Source organism: Ochotona curzoniae, unplaced genomic scaffold (assembly GCF_017591425.1).
Source record: "Ochotona curzoniae isolate NIBS_2020 unplaced genomic scaffold, NIBS_Ocur_1.0 contig_2210, whole genome shotgun sequence".
Taxonomy (NCBI): Eukaryota; Metazoa; Chordata; class Mammalia; order Lagomorpha; family Ochotonidae; genus Ochotona; species Ochotona curzoniae.
In genome coordinates, this window is record NW_024465369.1 from 14253888 (window position 1) to 14274143 (window position 20256).

Sequence of the window (20256 nt, forward strand, 5' to 3'; positions counted from 1 at the left end):
GTTTTCTTTCTGTGTATGCTTTGGAGCATCTACTTAAATTTACACAAAAGCAGACATTTCTACTACTTACATTTCCATCTCCTGCGCTTCAGCTCATTTTTGTTTGTTTATTCAGTACTGCTTTTTTAAAGGTGCAAGCTGGTTTGGAAGAAGTCCTTTATCTAAATTCTGTTAGATGAACATGGAAATGCTAATGTCTTTTTAAATCACTGAATTATTATTAGTGAAGAGAACACAGTGCTATGATGAGTCCAGTGATACCGCGTAGTTACTGTGTGTGACAGTGCCCTCACGCTATGCAAAGCGCAATGTCCTACATGTTACATGTTTTTCACACATTTCTTCTTTAAGTACAAACCTCTAAAATCTCTCTTCAGCAAAATGTAAGCTTAAGTTGCGTGTAACTGCTATATTCTCCTATGTCGTAAATTCTTTTTGTTTAGTATAGCCAGAAGTCACCTTGACAAAGAAACTCAGCCATGCTAATATCAGAGAAACTGTGTTTCCCAATTAACACAATATTCAGTTTATTTTCTTACTCCTTCAATACCCCCTAACTAGACTCCAGTGTACCCCAAGTTGAGAATGCCGTAGAAATTATTATTTGACTTGTGTACCATCCAGAAGGTAGAAGTTTATCTTAAATGTGCAATTATGCATGTAAGGAAGTGGACTTCTACTTACAAATGATTCTAGTTATGTGCTTGCTGATGTGTTATAACTCTCAAAAAAAGTTACACAAAGTATATAGTCTGAGTGGTGCAAATATATAGTATGAATGGTGCTGCTGCCTGGGCCAGCTCCTGGCGTGGGCTCATCAGCCTCTTCACATGGAGCCCACCTAGAACTCAGCATCTTTTTCCTCACAGCTCTTTAAGTAGCCAACACCAATAGATCATACTTTGCATCTGAAATAAATTTTATTTGCCATCTCTGTTAATGAAGGTGTAACTTTATAAAAATAGTTAAATATCCTTGAGGCGTTAAAAAGAACTTAAACCTAGAGTTCCGATATGATAGAGTGAAAATTCTGTATGATAAGCCAGCTTGCTTTTGTTGCCTATATTCTGTCTGATCTCCAAAAGAACTGACAGGATTCCTGTAAAACCAGACAGGGAAAGATGCTCTCATGTAAAAAGAGAATACTCAATTAGAATTCAGTACTGCAGGTTTTACCACTCCAGCTGAATTTTACATGAAAATTTCATCCTAATAGAAGAATTGCTGTCTTTTACCTAAGTTGCTTGACTAAGGGTGTTTTTACAATAATGACTAATTAAGAGAAAATAAATTACAGTGTTATACACATGGTATGAAGCTAAGCATGATTGCAGCATCACTGCATTTGTTCTTATTACCACTCTGGAAGTTTTGGATTCCCATTAATTCAGAAAAAATTAAGTCTTACTGTCACAATGAGAGTAAACTGAAGTGAAAATGTTGGGATGATTATTTGTAGCTGCCTACAAGGGTTTCAATGAGGTAACAAATATTTATAAGGTAACAAACTATAGTAATAGTAATTAATACAAAGCATCCAAAAAACATGTCACACAGACTACAATTTCCTGTTGAAACTCTCCTTAGAATTTCCAAATCCAGCAAAATAGTAACATCTCCATTTTCTCCTGAACTGTCCATCTTGATATGTTCATATTGTAAGAGTTATTAAATGGGTAATTCACTATGTGTTGATTTTAATGCCTATGATTTCTCAACAGATAAACAAGAATAATGTGCATTTATTGAGAACCGTGAGCCATCTAAAGGAGACCAATGTTCATTTAGATAGAATGCAGAACTTTGTTTAATAGGATAGAGTCACCGCTTAAGGAATTTCTATTTCCAGAAGCCCTTCTCCATTCTTTTCCTTCTTGCTTCTTCTCCTTCCTCCCCTGACACAGAAGAAGACTAAGTAACAGATTTTTTTTCTCCTCTTTCACATTAGATGCAACTCCAGTAGTACCTTCACGGGCAGCAACTCCAAGATCAGTAAGAAATAAGTCTCATGAAGGAATTACAAATTCTGTAATGCCGGAATGTAAGAATCCTTTCAAGTTAATGATTGGATCATCGAATGCCATGGGAAGGTTATATGTACAAGAACTGCCTGGAAGCCAGCAACAAGAACTCCACCCTGTCTACCCCCGGCAGAGATTGGGCAGCAGTGAACACGGACAGAAATCTCCATTCCGTGGCAGCCATGGAGGCCTGCCCAGCCCTGCATCATCAGGTTCCCAGATATATGGAGATGGCTCAATCTCTCCAAGGACTGACCCGCTTGGAAGCCCTGATGTTTTTACAAGGAATAATCCTGGTTTTCATGGAGCTCCCAATTCTAGTCCTATTCACCTGAGTAGGACTCCTCTTTCTCCACCTTCAGTAATGCTACACGGTTCTCCTATACAGTCATCCTGTGCAATGGCTGGAAGGACTAATATACCTCTTTCCCCAACCTTGACTGCAAAGAGTCCAGTAATGAAAAAACCAATGTGTAATTTTTCGACTAATATGGAAATACCACGAGCAATGTTCCACCACAAACCACCCCAAGGCCCACCCCCCCCACCTCCACCTTCTTGTGCTCTTCAGAAAAAGCCATTAACATCTGAGAAAGATCCACTTGGCATTCTTGACCCGATTCCTAGTAAACCAGTGAATCAGAACCCTGTTATCATTAATCCAACAAGTTTCCATTCAAATGTCCACTCTCAGGTACCTGTGATGAATGTAAGCATGCCTCCTGCTGTTGTTCCTTTGCCAAGTAATCTCCCTTTGCCAACCGTAAAACCTGGCCACATGAATCATGGGAGTCATGTACAAAGAGTTCAGCATTCAGCTTCAACCTCCCTGTCCCCTTCTCCAGTGACATCCCCAGTGCACATGATGGGGACTGGAATTGGAAGGATTGAGGCATCGCCCCAAAGATCACGCTCATCTTCCACATCATCCGATCATGGAAATTTCATGATGCCACCTGTAGGACCCCAGGCCACTTGTAGTGGTAATAAGGTTCCACCCAGGTCACCAAGGTCAACAATAGGGTCCCCAAGGCCATCAATGCCATCAAGCCCTTCTACCAAGTCCGATGGACATCATCAGTACAAGGATATCCCTAATCCATTAATTGCTGGAATGAGTAATGTACTAAATACCCCGAGCAGTGCAGCTTTTCCTACTGCATCTGCTGGAAGTGGTTCTGTAAAGAGTCAGCCTGGTTTGCTGGGAATGCCTTTAAATCAGATCTTGAACCAGCACAATGCTGCCTCCTTTCCAGCAAGTAGTTTACTCTCAGCAGCAGCCAAAGCACAGCTAGCAAATCAAAACAAACTTGCTGGTAACAACAGTAGCAGCAGTAGCAATTCTGGAGCTGTTGCCGGCAGTGGCAACACTGAAGGACATAGCACTTTAAACACCATGTTCCCTCCTACTGCCAACATGCTTCTCCCAACAGGTGAAGGGCAAAGTGGTCGAGCAGCACTAAGAGATAAGCTGATGTCTCAGCAAAAAGACTCGTTACGGAAAAGAAAACAGCCACCTACCACAGTGTTGAGTTTGCTCAGACAGCCTCAAGTGGATAGTTCTGCAGTTCCTAAACCTGCACCCGACTTGCTAAGGAAGCAGGGTCAGGGTTCATTTCCCATCAGTTCAATGTCTCAGTTACTACAGTCTATGAGTTGTCAAAGCTCTCACTTGAGTAGCAATAGTACCCCGGGTTGTGGGGGTTCAAATACTGCTTTGCCTTGCTCTACTAACCAGCTGCATTTTCCAGATCCCAATATGAACTCCAGTGTTCTTCAGAATTCACTGACACAGAACATACCTTTAAGAGGGGAAGCCGTGCACTGCCACAATGCAAACACTAACTTTGTCCACAGTAACAGTCCTGTCCCTAACCACCATCTTGCAGGTTTAATCAATCAGATTCAGGCTAGCGGGAACTGTGGGATGCTCAGTCAGTCGGGCATGGCGTTAGGAAATTCATTACATCCCAATCCACCTCAGTCAAGGATTTCAACGTCCTCCACTCCAGTGATACCAAACAGCATTGTTAGCAGCTATAATCAAACAAGTTCTGAAGCAGGTATGGTTTTATTAGAAAAAAGTACCCAAAGGTACTAGGCTTTTCTACTTTTTTTAAAATTTGTACCAAAATATTTATTATGATGAGAAGTGATCCTTTCCCCTTTGTGAAATTCTCTTCATTTCTTTAGTATTTATGATTTTATTTACAGAATGCTAGGGTTTTGTCTGTTAGAATAACAGCTAAGGAGATTCAGTGTTTCCATTATTTGTCATCAATCTGTGTCATTTTGAATGTTGTTCGACTTTCAGTTGGTTGTGTAACCATTGGACTCTAGATTACAAGAGAAGCCATAGAAGGCAGGGTCTCCTGGCTCGTGAGACACTCCTGGGTTTATGCCAGTAATGAAGCCGTTTCCCCTAGCTTTTGTTTGTATTCAGGTAGAGGAAGCTCATCTTGGAAAACCCAAAAAAGCAAAACTAAATGAGTATTTTTTTTCTTGCTGCTGAACAAACATAGGTAAATGGATGGGAAAAGGTAACTAGAAGTTGTATGAAGTAGAAAACTGTTTCTAATGTGTTCTTTTATCTTAGTTTGCTATCCTTTATTATTATTTGTTTGAGAAAATTTTAAAATGGTTATTGGCTACTCCCTTTTTTAAAAAAAAGGTAATAATTTAAGTTTTCTAATAAAAAAAAAGGATTGTCAACCTGATTTCTAGAATTTCTGATCTTGAAATTGTTTTACAAATTTCTTCTAGAACAAAATCGTTTTTATCCTTTATGTTAAGGTTTTGAATCCAAATTTATTGTAATCCTTCAGTCTTAGTTATTAATGATAAGACAAGTCTGTTTTAAAACTAGACACCTTGGAAAAAGAACTATGTTTTTTGCAAGAGACTCCTCGAAAATTGTTGTTGAAAACTACAGAAACACTAAAGAGGTGAATTCACTGAGGTGTAAGAAAATTTGACCTTGAAAACATTAGGGGAAAATGCTCAAAACTCAACACTAATGATTTCAGATTTGTGGGAAATGTCAGGAAGGAAATAAAAGATGATTGTGGAAATGTTATTATTTATCTATGAAAATGGTAGGCTTTAAAACCCGGATCGCTACTGGAAATGAGAAAACTGCTGAGGCTTCCACAAATAAGCCATTGTATAGATATGTATAGCTTGTATTATGCGTTTGTGCCAAAAAAGCATTATAATCCTACATGTCTATTGCTGATGGTAAAATCAAGTGTGTTCCTTCCTGGTGTGGCCAACTTATACCATCCTTCACCACTTGTGTTACATGTTATGTTCTGACGTTAGTACTTCATGAACTGTTCAGTGAACTCCTGCTAAAAAGAATATAAGGTTTTTAAGACATTTGAAATACTTAGTGCCTTCTTAACAATTTAATTTAAGGGATCTCACAAGACTTATTTTTTATGTATTTAACAGGATTTTTAACAGAGGGGCTTCCAGCTTTTCACTGACTCACATTCCTTTTTTAATAATTAGACACAAATAAAAATTTCATCTTGTGCATTTCACAAAGTTACATAAAGTCTGCAACTATTTAAATACACCATATTTATTGAGCATATTGTCAGTCCTCTTGATGTTATATTATTAGTGTCATTTCATTGCATTATATAATTATGTTACCCCTTACCTCAGTTTATTTCATTGCAGGTGTAAGTTCATAGGAGCAAAGTGGATGCATTTTTAGTAATGATACATTTCAATTCATCTTTAATGGCACAGACCAACGTTTATTTATGTTCTTCCAACTTTCAAGTTTAGACTTATTTTATATAGTGCTGATCATTTATTTTCTTGTTAAATGTATCTCTGTGAGATGTATGATTGGGTTGCTGGTGCTGGAGGTGTCAGAGCTCACAGGTTAAAAATGTATTAATATGTAAAATGTGATGGCATATTAATAGCTAAATGGGGGCAAGAATAAATGTCTGGTGATGATAGGAATATGACCAATTATGTATCAGTTAATAGGAAGTGTATACTTAATATAAATGTAGGTCAGCAAAAATTTTTTAAATATTAAACGTAATCTAATTAATGTGCATAGGTTCTGAATTGCAGCCGGTTTAAAAAATGGATTGATTTACTAATTAATGTTATTCTTTTTCATGAAAGTAAATATTGAAGAGGTCTCTAATGCCCTGTTTCTCTTTGCTACATAGTGAACTGTGTCAATTGATGTACTCATTCCCTAGTCTAAATATCTGTTTATGCTGACATTTATTCACCCTTTAGCTGATCATGAGCACGGGAGGATGGGCATTCAGATGAGACAACAGGTGATAGTCACTGCTATCCATGGAAAAGTAAGGATTTCCAGCATGCCAGAAAGACGTTAAAAGAAAAACACATTTTTTTCTTAAAGTTTTGTATTTTGTTATTGCTGACTACTTACTATGTGCCAAAGGGTTTGCCTACATTATTTCTAATTTGTGCAATTTTTTTTTTGGCCTAAGTATTCTTGTCTCCATTAGACAAATGAGGAAGTTGAACCTTGGAGAATCTGAATAGCTATCCAGAATCATCCATAATTGAATTAGAATCTGAACTCGGGTTCACTGGTTTCTGAAATCCATTTTTCTTCCCAGTTGCGTTAAGCTCTTCATCTGAAATACTGCTAATTGGAAACCCTGAAAAGTATTGTTTTGCCTGTAGAAATCTTTTCAATTGTTAGACGGATAGAGAATTAAGGCACATTCATGCATGTTGGAAGTCACATTTGTAAACTTCTGATGTACTTTTAGACAAAAGTGAGCTTTGTCGTTTTCCCTGTTTAGGTTCTGGATTTGTAGCATGCTGTGATTAGCATGTTTGCGTCAGTGCAAATGAAATGTCCAAAATATCCAGAGAACTGCCCATTATTTGTATTCTTCATGGTGACATGTCACAACACTTTTGAAGGGTGACTGTGCAGAGATGCTAATCATGCCAAGGGTGAAAGAGAACCACGGGTAACATGGTCTGTTAACTCCGGGTGTAACTCGGGTGGCGTGCCTCTCAATCCTATTTCTTTTACTACCCCTAAGCAACAATTTAAAAAATATTGTAGAAGGACAAGAAATAATCTGCTTTGAAAATCCTTAATTAGATCATTTATTTTCAAAACGACTTTTAGAGTTTTTTCTCTCTTCATCCAAATATTGATTTGAGAGCATATCTGAATCAGATGACAAATTAGAAAAATATTTCTGGAACTTAAGAATACAATGTAAAAATGACCTTTTCACTAAAGCTTCTAAATATTTTGTCTTGCAGACTTTATAGGTTTCTGTTAACTCTTTGAAAATCAAGTTACAAGTATACTTTTAATACTTTGTGTAACAGATTTGGAATCTGACCAATAGGATACTTGGTGATATTAACATCAAAGTGTAAACCAAAGCTCTGGTGGATCTGGCAGCCAAACCCCAAAATTCCAGGTGCTGGGTCCAATCACTCAAATACAGATATGTGCTAGACTCCCACCAAGTACTTTCAGTTCTCAGAGTGATAACTTTCTGTCTGTAAGTGACTCTAGCACATGCCTTATGGTTTTCTGGTTCAGAGAGGAATCCAACATCAAATACCCATGACTGGCAGATTTCAAAAGGCCCATGTCTACTGGGGCATCTGTTACTGCAGGTGCTTACCATAGAACAAAAAGGCCTTTGCCAGCATCACTGTCCAATGTTGAGCACTCAGCCCCACAGATATCTTTCCAATCCTTTCCTCTCATGGACTTGTACCTTTTCACAATTTTCAAAGAAGAAAATATTTAGATTATTTTTGCTAGCATACTGAATGAAAACCCTACCTCTTTTTAATATGGTAGTCGTTGTTAGCAATATAATTTTGCTCAAAATACTTTTTATATTTTTTTCTATTAAAAAATTTAATCAACTCTTCTAAACAAATGAAAATGTCATGTGAGGAGGCAAAGTATGGGTAAGTGCTAAGATAAAATACTTTAAACATTTATTTGCCTTAACTCTTAAAGATATACCTTGACTAACAAGAATATAAATCAACCTACAAAAAATATATGTTCATCAGTATTTATATATATATATATATGTATGTATAATATTTTTTTACTCTACAAGAGAAAATTTTGTCCTTCAGCACAAAATGCTTTTGACTGAAACTCAGGACAACCATTGAAATGGTAGGTATAAGACAATGAAATAGTTCATGAAAGAACACTTTGGGTAAGACTACAATGTACTGAGTTGAGGGAATTTTTTGCTTTATGTGTGTTCATTTATCCTCAGAACTTGCCAGTTAAGAAAATAAATGGGGAATGTCACCATCTAATTTCAAATTGATACTTCATGTGTGAGAAAATTACAAAGTGAAAATGCTCAAGGGTGAATCGTACTATGTACATTCTCAACATACAGAGCATTTGTATACAAGTGAGCTTCTCATCTTAATAGACTAAACTGGGAGGGAAAAAGCAGAAGCTTATTGAAGGTTATGACTGAATAATAGTTGCTTTTTAGAAATATTTCCACCCAAAGTTTGCCTAATTTTAGGCCGTATCTGAAACATAAGACATATAGACTAAAAGCTGCCCTCTGTTCTTGTTTTCTAACCAAACAAAACTATACTGAATTCTGGACTGTCTGATAAAAATATGTGCCTATCTGAAATTATCGCAAAATGAGCCATTTCTTCTTTGCTGTAAGATATTTTGACTACAGACAATGTCTTGCTGTTTAAGAAGGTCTCCTAATATCAGGGTTACACCACTTGCTGTGTTTACATATTCTAGGGTTACTGTTTCTTTGTGTACAAAAAGAGTTAAGATTGTTTGACTTCAGAAATTGAGTCTGTGTAATCAAAGATGATAACAGAACTCAGAGTGCTGTGGTGTGTTTGCTGATTCAATGATCTATTTTGTACCTTTCAAGAAATAAATTGTCCCAGTGTGAAAATTGGGAGAAATTTATTCCATCGCAATACATTAAGCTTATTTATAAGAGAAATTCTTTGGTTTTCTAGGAGATGCCTAGGCTGCTATTCACTAAACAAACAAACAAAAAATACTTGATCTGAAAACAGTTTGAGCAGTTTTAAGATCTACACCATACAAATCCAAAGTGGCAATTCACCTTTGCACAGATTAAAAAAGTGGAATAGACAACTGCGATCTGAAGGAGTGGCTAGGTTACTCCTGGGGTGGCAACTAGTTCAGGGGAGAAATACAGAGGACCTGTTGAAGACCCGTGGGCACAGAGGCCAGGGCATTCCTCATGGGAACCGGAGCTGAGCCATTGTACTGCACAGCTGCAAGGGGACCCCCAGCACCCTGCATTCTACAGTCTCATCAAATGGCTTCTTGGTGCCAAGTTTCATTGACCACCCCCCAAACTGAGCAACTCAGACCTGAGTCTAACAGTGTTTTTCAAAGTTTTTGTTTGTTTGTTTTGTTTTGCTTCCCACAAAAATTAACTAGCTTGCATTATAATTCATTAGGTCCACATTTTTAATGTATAACAATAAACTAATGAAAAAAATCCTTATTACATGTGATGTACTCTGGTATTTTAATTCTAACATTCCTTTTTTTTTTTTTAAAGAAAAAAAAATGATAGTAGTGGCCCACTGAAATAATTTTTAATCTCCCACTAAAAGACATGACCCAGCACTCAAATAAGATAACCAAAAACAGATTTTCAGTAAAATAATACCCAACATTTGCAGTGTTCTCTCTTGTTTTATTTCACTTGTGAAGATAATGCTCAGAGCTACTAAATTTATTCTGCAACCCTCTTGTAGGTCTCATTACCATTTGAGATTTTTCAAGATGAAATCATTTGAGCTAGTATTTACTGAGCACCTAGCAGTACCAAATACTGTTTTAGTGCTGCAGGTCAACCCTAGGTACAGAAGAAGGGTACAAATTTAAGGATATTAATATGGAAACTCAGCTAGTCCCAGGCGTTAAAATGAGATAAACTTCCAAATGAAACATTGATGAACCATTTTAATCATTGTGTATTCTGGCTCATATTCAAAAAACAAATCCTACCAAGCAAAAATTCTTCAATATTTGTTTCCTCACAATAAATAACATGAAATTTAAACAGGAGGCATTTGCTTTTAAAAAGAAAAGCCTTCATAACTTGAGTAAACTGAAAAATCTGGAGCAGTTTTACATCTTAGTAGTATTCAGAATAATTCCATATTAACAAACCAGAGGTGATAAGTAACCACCAAAAAAAAAAAGTCTTTTTCTGCCTCCATTACCATCACCAACCTAACACGACTGACCACCTGGACACAGTGAGAACCTCACAGACACCATACCCAAGGTTGGAGCTGCGTCTACCCCACTGCTTGGCCCTTTCCAGGAAAGAGAGCATTTCTTCTGGTTCTGCCTTTGTACCCTTCACCTTCAACCTCCTGTTGCTGTAGGTTTGGGATTCCTGCCTCCCTCCCTTGTACAAAACAAGATCCACTGGTCCTAGGGCTTCCTTTCCTCTGCTAGTCAAGAGGTTTTGGGAATGCGTGCCCGGGTCCAAAGAACAAAGATAACAAATCAGTCCATTTTTATAAATATGCATTACCATGCCTGTTACAAACGCTGGGAAGATCAGCCTGGGAGAGCCAAACTTGTCATAAACATTATCTTTCAGGTTATTATTGTTGCTAGAAGTTAGTACTTCAGAGAGTAGAAATTTTCACTATTTCAACAGAATCAAAATTTGAATTAGATTTATTAACCTTCCTAGGCCTTCTCTGTCTCTAAAAACATTTGTTTATCATAAGGATTAACCTGAACTCTGTATGCAATGCAAGTACACTTTACCAAAGCAAATAATAAAGGTCAAATGGTGAAGGGAAACCTACATGACACACCTTTGGTTCTTGAATTTTATGGATTAAAAAAATAAGTATTTGATCATACTCATATGTAAAAAGTTTCCAGGCATAAAGTAGCATTTATTCCACACTGGAAATTAATTTGAGTTGATAAAACCCTTCATTAAGACCCTCCACTGATCTGAACTTCATACCCTTTCTTAAAGACAAGTGAAGTTATGTGTAATAATATTATTAATATGTAAGAGTTTAGTACATTATGACCAGTGACTTTTCTCAAAGAATATTGGCAACCCAACAGAAGGGAAATAAATCTGAAGCAGTACACATTATGTTTGTTGCAAAGCAAGTTCTAAAATGAAACAAGTGAAACCCCCAAAAATTTTGTATTGGGAAAATATCCTTAAATAACACTTACTGGTGACATTTCTATATATAAACACACAGACCTAAAATACAAAAACAGGCTTACTTAAATAAATACATTAAATTACAAATGTGTGCAGAGTTCTATTTATACACTGGAATCCTGCCAACTGGCTGCCTAGTTCTTCACTGGGCTGGACGAGCTCAGGCTGGGTGTGGATGCAGTTATGTGAGCCCCCACCAGTTCAGTTTTTGTGGGTGACTTTCCAGTCTGCTGTCTTCCTTTTTAAAGAAAGTGCACCAGTTCATGGTGCTGCTGACTGGTGTGAAATAATCAGTGTTTCCAATAAACGGGCTTTTCCAATTTGCTAACATGATCTAGGACCCCAGCTACCTTTTGATTATTTAATAGCTAAATGTTTGGTGAACAGTGTGCTTTTTAAAAAAAAATCTTAACTGAAATAAAAATCTTGACTCAAAAAAGAATAAAACAGCTTTTCACAAAATATTTTTCTTCCTATGTTTCAACAAGCTGTAAAGGTTTTCTGCATAACTATAATCAAGATTAAGTAATTTGGAAACATGGATTCAAATTCATACAAATCCAGGGTACCTTGAGGTAAATCTTTTCCTCAGCAAATAATTTAAATTGGCGGAGGACGGGGGGGGGGGGGGTTGTTTACCTGAAAGCCTTCTAAAGAAACGAAGCACCCTCCAGCTGTCTGCTGTCCAGTGGCCCTTGTCTTGCTAATAGACCTGTCCAGTGCACCAGTGAGGAAGTCTTCATTTTGTCTTGCATGCACCCACATACACCAAGCATCAGTTTACCTGACTTCTAAAATTTGCTGCAAGTTTTATGACCTCCACAGTTCATTCTACACACATTTTCTGAATGCCAACCATGTATTAGAGACGGTGTTAGGTCTTGGAAATACATAGGAAAATGGACGATTTAAAAAAACGATTTCAAATCTCCTCAATATGTGTTCAAGGCAACGAACTTCATTCTGGCTAGAAGGAGCTGCAGGTATGGGCAAAAAAAATATCTGCACTTATATTCCTCTATGTTGGAGAAACAAGATCATTCATTATCCTGTGTCTACTTTTTTATTTCCTTGTCTTTAAAAAAAAACTGTCTTTACTTAGAAACTGTATTTATGTCCTAGACCAAATATTGCCACTTGTGTAATTTTCCTGGCACCTTCAGTTTATGATTGTCCCTTGTAAGATATCTGTCACAGCTGTCCCTTGTAACATATCTGTCACAGCTGTTTGCATATTGCATTGTACATATGCTAGCTAATGTGTGGAGAGCACTTTAAAATTTCTTGCTTTGTAATAAATGGACAATAAGTATATAACGAAAATTTCCATGGTTATCGTTGTGTAAAAACTTTGAATTTCCTGTGGGAAAGAACAGCACTTTTTCTTGTTGTTATTGTTACCCTGTCTGTCCTGTTATCTAGCAAGGAGAATACAACTTTGTAGAATTCATTTGCCAAAAACTAGGGAAAATAAGAAATACATCTCGACCCACATATTTGTAATACCTTTAAGATGCTTGGGATGTTTTCCACTTTGCTATTGCTAAATCAAAAATTCTCTCAGAGCAGCTACAGTCTCATCATCGCAATTTCTTAAGAATATTGAGATTAAAGTAATGTTATCCCAAAATGGCTGCTTCCTTGAATCATAGATACAGTTGCTTGTCTGTTGCAAATTAAAATTTATAAAACATACTAATAACCTCTAAGGAAAGCTTTCATTCTACAAAGTCTTGCCATATACATGCTAGTGTGTTTTGAAAATGTCATTAGAGGAATGGTGGTCTCTGCATTGAAATGTGCCCTTATTATTCAGCAGAGGAAAAATCACCACTGAAACAAATTACTAGTAAATACTCATTTTAAAGATGATTTCCAAATGCAAATAAGACTTGGTACATATTGTACATATGTATGGAAATAGCAAGATTTGGGAAACAATGGAATGTTTATGGTGTTGATTATTTTGTAACATATCAGAATTCATCTTTAAAAAACTACTTCAGCACTAGATATGTCTCACCCTGCTGTACATGGTAAACATAGTAATCATTTATGCTAATATATTATGAATGTTTTGTTTTCAAAGAAAAGGTTTTTGTTTAAAAAGTCTCACTCTTTAAATGAAGTCTTTAAAAAAAGACCATAGAATGATTGCAATCCTTGCTGTTGAGATATTCAACAAGGTATGCTAGGTGTTCTAATGTCTCCTTATTACTATGTTGACAGAACCACAAGCCGTGAAAGCTAATATCAGAAAAAATAATAATGATAACCTCTTTTATTCATGTAGATTTTGACATAGTTTTTCTATTGAGTTGCACAAAATTAGTGTAAAAATGTTCACTTTGATATTGTATGTAATGATAAAAAGTCAGTATACAATATCAATTGAGTCAATATGGTCAATTCCTACACTACACACTTAAAACATTAATATCAATGTTTATTAATGTTACTAAATTATAAAATATATTACAATTATATTTTAAGGGAAAATATTAGTTATTATTAAAAAAGGAAAATCCTATGTTATCCTATTAGGTAAAGACGAGGAAAATATGAAATTATATTGGCCTATTACCACTGTGTCCACACTTCTGTGCATTTTGACAAGACTTCTGCAGTAACACAGTCAAAAGTAAATGTGATGCTGGCAAAGCACGGCAGTAAAGTGTTTGAATCACTGGAGCTTTTCATTGATGTTGGCGTTTGTTATACATGTCTAATATTTAAGTGCATAAACTGCTAATAATGTATTTATCAATGTACAACGTAAAGCAATGCATCTCCTTTTACCAAAAAGAAAGTATTATAATATGATTCTTACCATCTCCATCCAACCCTGTGTTCATCTGTCACTAGGAGTGATTTCAAAAGAATGTACTGTCTAAGCTGTAACCCCAGATTTGAATTTTTGGTGATCTGGATTAGGACCAGGTTTGCTTTGTTTGTTTGTTTTATTTCCCTATGTAATTCTGTTGTGCAGACAGAGAACTACTATTAGTAACACCTGAAATTTTATATTTTCAAATACTAAATCTCTGAAATGTTCACCTCTAAGACTTTCAAGCATAAGAATGCTATTTGGATGAGATGTCTAATTGAAGGAATCATAAGTACAAAGTGTATACTATCAGAATGGTAACGATTCTTAATTGTTAATTTTATCCGCCATTGAATTTAGTAGGAGTACTGGTAAGAAATTAACATGCGTTGTTTATAACAATGTAAATTGACCATGTTTGGACACTTCCTGGAGACTAGTTTGACAGTGTATATTCAAAGTATTTAAAATTGCAACCCTTTTATCTCTGGAATTTCAAAATGTCTCTTTTAAGAATTTACTCGTGAAAAATAAACAAACCAGAAGTGCCATGTTAATGAAAATGCTATCATAGTGCTGATAATAGCAGTAAATGCTGCTTACAATACTGAATGATTGGATATTGGAAACCATCAAAATGTGATTGTTGATTGATTAACTTGTGATAGATCCATACATACTACTAGTTATATAATTACATAGAAGTTAATGTGGGAAGATATTTATGGTATATGGATAAGTGAAGAGTTACAAAATTACACTATGGTTTTGAAATACATATAATATTGTATTTGATTAAAATACATGTTATGTATTCTGATATACATATATATGGAACTTGCTTATATATGAATTTATATATATCCTATATATGTATTTTATATAACTTGTTATACTTGTACTTATATGTACCTTTAGATAAATAGGTGTCTCCATATGTATATACATACAAATGGGAAAAGCCTAAAATGTCAAACACTAAAATATTAAGTGTTTTCTTCATAGGTGATTTTATGTTTTGTTGTGCTTTCATGCACATTCTAGTTTGTGTTTCTATAAGTTTTGGGAGTCACTAAAAGCAAATACTAGATTGATAAGTCAAGATCTCAAACATCTTAAATGAAAAAAAAATTGCATCTGCATTTTTAATTATGCTTTGTTACATTCACGTAACCAACGGAATCAACTTCAACATGCATTCTCCTGTGGCCACTGTATCCAGCTATGGAAAACAAGCTATTTGGTAGTTACCACTGTGTCTTACCACACTTGACTTCTTCAATGTATTTCTTTTCAATGGAAGTTAAGGAGGGTAGATTTAAACCTAAATCCTAGCCCATTGGTAAACGTTAAGTCATCTCTGATTATAGTTAATTTAGTTAAACTATGAGGGTGCCATGTAACAAATAAATTATATTTTATCTTAAGGCATTTTTATTAGTAACCTTGGTTAATATCATAATGAATAATGTGTTTTGGTGTTTTGTTTTCTGTGTTTGTTCTTTTTAGGCGGTTCAGGACCATCCTCCTCCATAGCCATAGCTGGCACCAACCACCCTGCCATCACAAAGACAACATCTGTTCTTCAGGATGGCGTCATAGTTACCACCGCAGCTGGAAACCCAATGCAGAGTCAGCTGCCCATTGGGAGTGATTTTCCTTTTGTTGGCCAGGAGCACGCACTTCATTTTCCATCCAACAGCACTTCAAACAACCATCTTCCACACCCCTTGAACCCCAGCCTCCTCAGTTCTCTACCTATCTCTTTGCCAGTGAATCAACAGCATCTCCTAAACCAGAATCTATTAAATATCCTCCAGCCTTCAGCAGGAGAAGGCAAGTCTGAGATCAACCTCCACCCTTTAGGTTTTCTCAATCCAAGTGTAAACGCTGCTTTAGCTTTTCTCTCCGGTGACATGGATGGGCAGGTACTACAGCCTGTTCACTTTCAGCTCTTAGCAGCCCTGCTTCAGAACCAAGCCCAAGCAGCTGCCATGCTTCCCCTGCCACCTTTCAATCTGACCATCTCAGATCTCTTGCAACAGCAAAATACCCCTTTACCCTCATTAACACAGATGTCAGTCCCGCCAGACCATTTGCCAAGCAATCAGTCAGACAACAGCCGAGCTGAGACCCTTTTAACCAGCCCCATGGGGAACCCTTTACCAAACTTTGCAGGCAGTGACACTACTTTTAACCCCCTGTTCCTCCCAGCTGTCACTGGGGCCTCGGGATTAATGGCTCTGAATCCCCAGCTGTTGGGAGGTGTCTTGAACTCGGTATCGGCCAACACCGCTATTCATCCAGAGGTTTCCATAGCAACCTCCTCCCAGGCAACCACTACCACAACCACTACATCATCAGCAGTGGCAGCACTGACTGTCTCAACACTTGGTGGGACAGCAGTGGTGTCAATGGCAGAAACATTGCTGAATATATCTAATAATGCTGGGAACACACCTGGTCCAGCTAAACTCAACAGTAACTCTATGGTGCCACAGCTACTTAACCCTCTACTGGGGACAGGTCTGCTTGGTAAGTTAAATTTTTTCACAAATTTTTACAAAAGAAACGTTTTTCTAATTCTATTTTCTCTTTTTTTAAAAAAAACTCCATTTTGTCACACTATTTTTTAAAATGTTTTCGTTATGTCACAGATTGCTTAAGGATCTAAATATGACAACACCCACACACAACCTTAGTTCTACAAACATGAGAATGACTTTTCCCTTTTCTTCTAATTCTAGCAATACTGTCATTTTAATCTGCTTTTTCTTACCTTCTAATTCTGATGCCACCTAAACTTAACCTACCCCATCAGTGTCTGAAGCTGATTCTTATTTTCCAAATAATGAAACAGAGGTACATCTTAAAAGCTAACTTTTATTTGAATTTTAGTTGATGTGGCATCACAGGGTTAGTATGAGCAGCTGCACAGTGGATGGAAACAGCTTAAGGAACTGTTCTCCAGGTGAATCCTAAAAAACAGAACTGAATGCTTGTCCAGCCAAACGAGAAACAACGCATAAAAACCCTCAAAATTAAAGCTTGCCCAAGTTCAACAAAATAGCCCCTCTAGCTGCTGCTGGATTTTTTGAGATAGTATTAACGTGTTATACTTTTGTGGCTTAAAGACTAAATTATTAACTTATATTGTCATAACACAGCTATAAAAATGTAACAGATATATTTGATGGATACAGATAGCAAGGATATAAAGTATAGGGATGTTGTTCATAAAGTCTATGAACAGACAAATATATGTGATGTTGTAAAGGGTTTCTTCAGTATGCTAAAAAGAAAAAGAGAAAACCTTTTAATTCTTACATTTCCAGATTTTCTGCTTTAAAATATAGCAGAATTAATTCTATTTGACATTAAGAACACTGCAGTGGAATAGTCCAAAAGGCATTGCAAGCTTATATATTTCATGTTACAGAACAATTTCTATGAGGTTGTCCTTAAAACAATTTCACAATAATTTTTAACATAAATTTAGTTATTTGTGATGATGGCTATAGACTTCTTGCTTTTAATTATTATTACAACATAATTTTAATTGCTAGGTTTCTTTATAAGTTTAGTTTCAGGCGATCAACTTATTACTCCAGAACAAAATGCATATTTATAAACAAATCTCTCAATTTATTTGGTAGTATTTATTGATGACTGTGGCTTGAGAACTAAACTTCATAAACAAAGTCTAACTTTCTAATCAAATATTTATGATTTTTAGAATACTTTAAGAATAATTTCAGCCTCAAGTCTAAGTATTCTCTTTCTGTAATAAGGAATCAAATATTGAAGCTTCATTTCAAAGGACTGGATAATGGCTAGCATGAAGAATAAATAGTTTTCCATTATACAAAATTTAATAACTAGTTAATAAAACTATTCTTTCCTTACCATTTAATAAGATGTTGAGAAAAGAAAAAGTATTACCCATGTAAGTCTAGCTTTTAGATTTTATTTCAGGAATTTTCAAGTGCAAAGACAGGTGTAAGACTTCTAAAAAATCATACTGACTTAAGTTTTATGTTTTCGAACTGTAGGTGATATGTCATCAATAAACAGTACTTTGAATAACCACCAACTGACTCACCTGCAGTCGCTGTTAAACAACAATCAGATGTTTCCTCCAAATCAGCAACAGCAGCAACAGCAGCAGCTTCTCCAGGGGTACCAGAGTCTCCAGGCATTCCAAGGACAGACCACAATGCCTTGCCCATCTAACAATAACCCCATGGCTTGTCTGTTTCAGAACTTTCAGGTACTCTCCTTTTCAGGGTCACTTCAGTAGAAAACAATGGCACTATTTGTTTAATTGCTTAAGTGGAGGGCAAGACACAAGCGATGATATGTCCATTTACCTCTACTTACTGTTACTTTTCTATCATGAATATTGTTAAAGATTTCGGGTTTGGGTGTGAAAGCTATTCCATTTTGTCTGATGCATCTGAGTAGTCCTTTTTGAGTTGTTAGGAAAAACTGATTATTTTGTCCTCTGAAACCCTTATGTAGTTTCTCATCATACTTAGCACACCCTCCACTACCTCTCTAGCCACGACTCTTGCCACTGTCCTCCTGATTCAAAACCCCACGGTTTTGCTGAGTTCTACAAAATGAATAAATTTCTGACAAATTAGGGAGCTAGATGGAAATGGCACTGAGTAAAAGTAATAAAACACAGAAGTTTAAAAAGAAATGCAGTCCTGATGTAGAGAAGATTCTCTAAGCAAGACACAAAACCACAATTCCAAAATGTCAAATTAATAGAATTGAATACCTGGAAGGATCAAGGATATTTCAAACAAAGTTAAAGACAAGGTACACAAAGCGTTGGCATAATACATACCAAATAAGTTACATCTACAACATAAAAAGACTTCCTTCAAATCAGGAAAATGAAAGGCAATTGCATAATAAAAAAAAAAGAGCAATCTGCATGAACACACAATTCACAGAAGATCAAAATAAACTGTTAAGGAACATATGAAAACAATTATCAATTATACAAATCATAATACTAATGTGTACATCACGCTGAGGCTGTCTGCTACTATTTTGATATATTATTGGTCGAGTTGGATGCTGCCATCATTTTTAAAAGGTAATTGGATAAAACAAACCTGTCCTTTCACCCAACTCAACTTCTTTGTCTATTTCTGATAAATCTTCAAATATAAACAAAAATTTCCATGGTGGGAGCAGGTAAGGAACAGGTTAGGAAGTATCTTTATGGTCTTAAAATTGTCTATATGAAATACATGAGACTGGCACAGTGGCTTAGTAGGTTAAGCCTTTTTCTGTGATGCCAGCATTCCATATATGATTCAAGTCCCTGTTGTTCCACTTTCAATCCAGCTAACTGCAAATGTGCCGGGGAAGGCAGCAAAAGATGGCTCAAAGTCCCTGGACCCCTGCACTCACATGGGAGACCCAGAAAAATCCCTACACCCTGGCTTTAGCCATGTGAGGAGTGAACCAGCAGATAAAAGTACATGAAATTTGTTCCCTGTTGATAGGTTAAAAAAAAATTAGAAAAACAAACAAAAAAAAGAGTACAGAACTGAATTGCATTATAACGTGGTCTGTGGTGTGAAAAAATTGAACCACTTATCATCAATAGGGACATAGTTAAATATGTTATGGTATATCCATCCAGGAGTTGAAAAAATTAGACAAGTGTACATAATCTCGTATGAAAGATGTGTAAGATCACAAGACTCTAATGCTGTAGTATTGGATAATAGTACTGTAGTAGAAAAGCCTGTTGATTAGAAGGAAGGAGGAAGGGACAAAGAGAGGAAGGAAAGAAGAAAGGAAACACACTAGATATACATGCATACATTTCAGTGTTGGAAAGTTCCTGAAAGATGTCCTCCAGCACTGAATACCTCTGAGATAAGAAGGGGTATTGGTGGATTATAAAAATGTGACTTTGAATAAGGAATCGTGCTAAAAATGATTTTTCTTTTTTGACAAAGCTAAAATGTAAAACCACTTTAAAAAGGATGAGGAAACATTCAACCAGGCACAAAAGAGACCGAAAGGGACCTGACACAATATCCTAGAGGATAAAATCCTTGCCTTCGCATGCTCAGGATCCCATATGGGCTCTGGTTCATATCCCGGCTGCTCCACTTCCCATCCA

At 36.2% G+C, this 20256-nt stretch overlaps 1 protein-coding gene across 1 annotated transcript in view; it reads left to right on the forward strand.

Moving 5' to 3' along the window:
- MBD5 (methyl-CpG binding domain protein 5) overlaps nucleotides 1–20256 on the forward strand; it is a 120158-nt gene that overhangs the window by 70676 nt on the left and 29226 nt on the right. Inside the window, exons 6-8 of the mRNA XM_040971547.1 lie at nucleotides 1949–4084; nucleotides 15612–16637; nucleotides 18155–18372. Of these exons, the coding sequence (XP_040827481.1) occupies nucleotides 1949–4084; nucleotides 15612–16637; nucleotides 18155–18372 (3380 nt within the window). The remainder of the gene's footprint in view (nucleotides 1–1948; nucleotides 4085–15611; nucleotides 16638–18154; nucleotides 18373–20256) is intronic.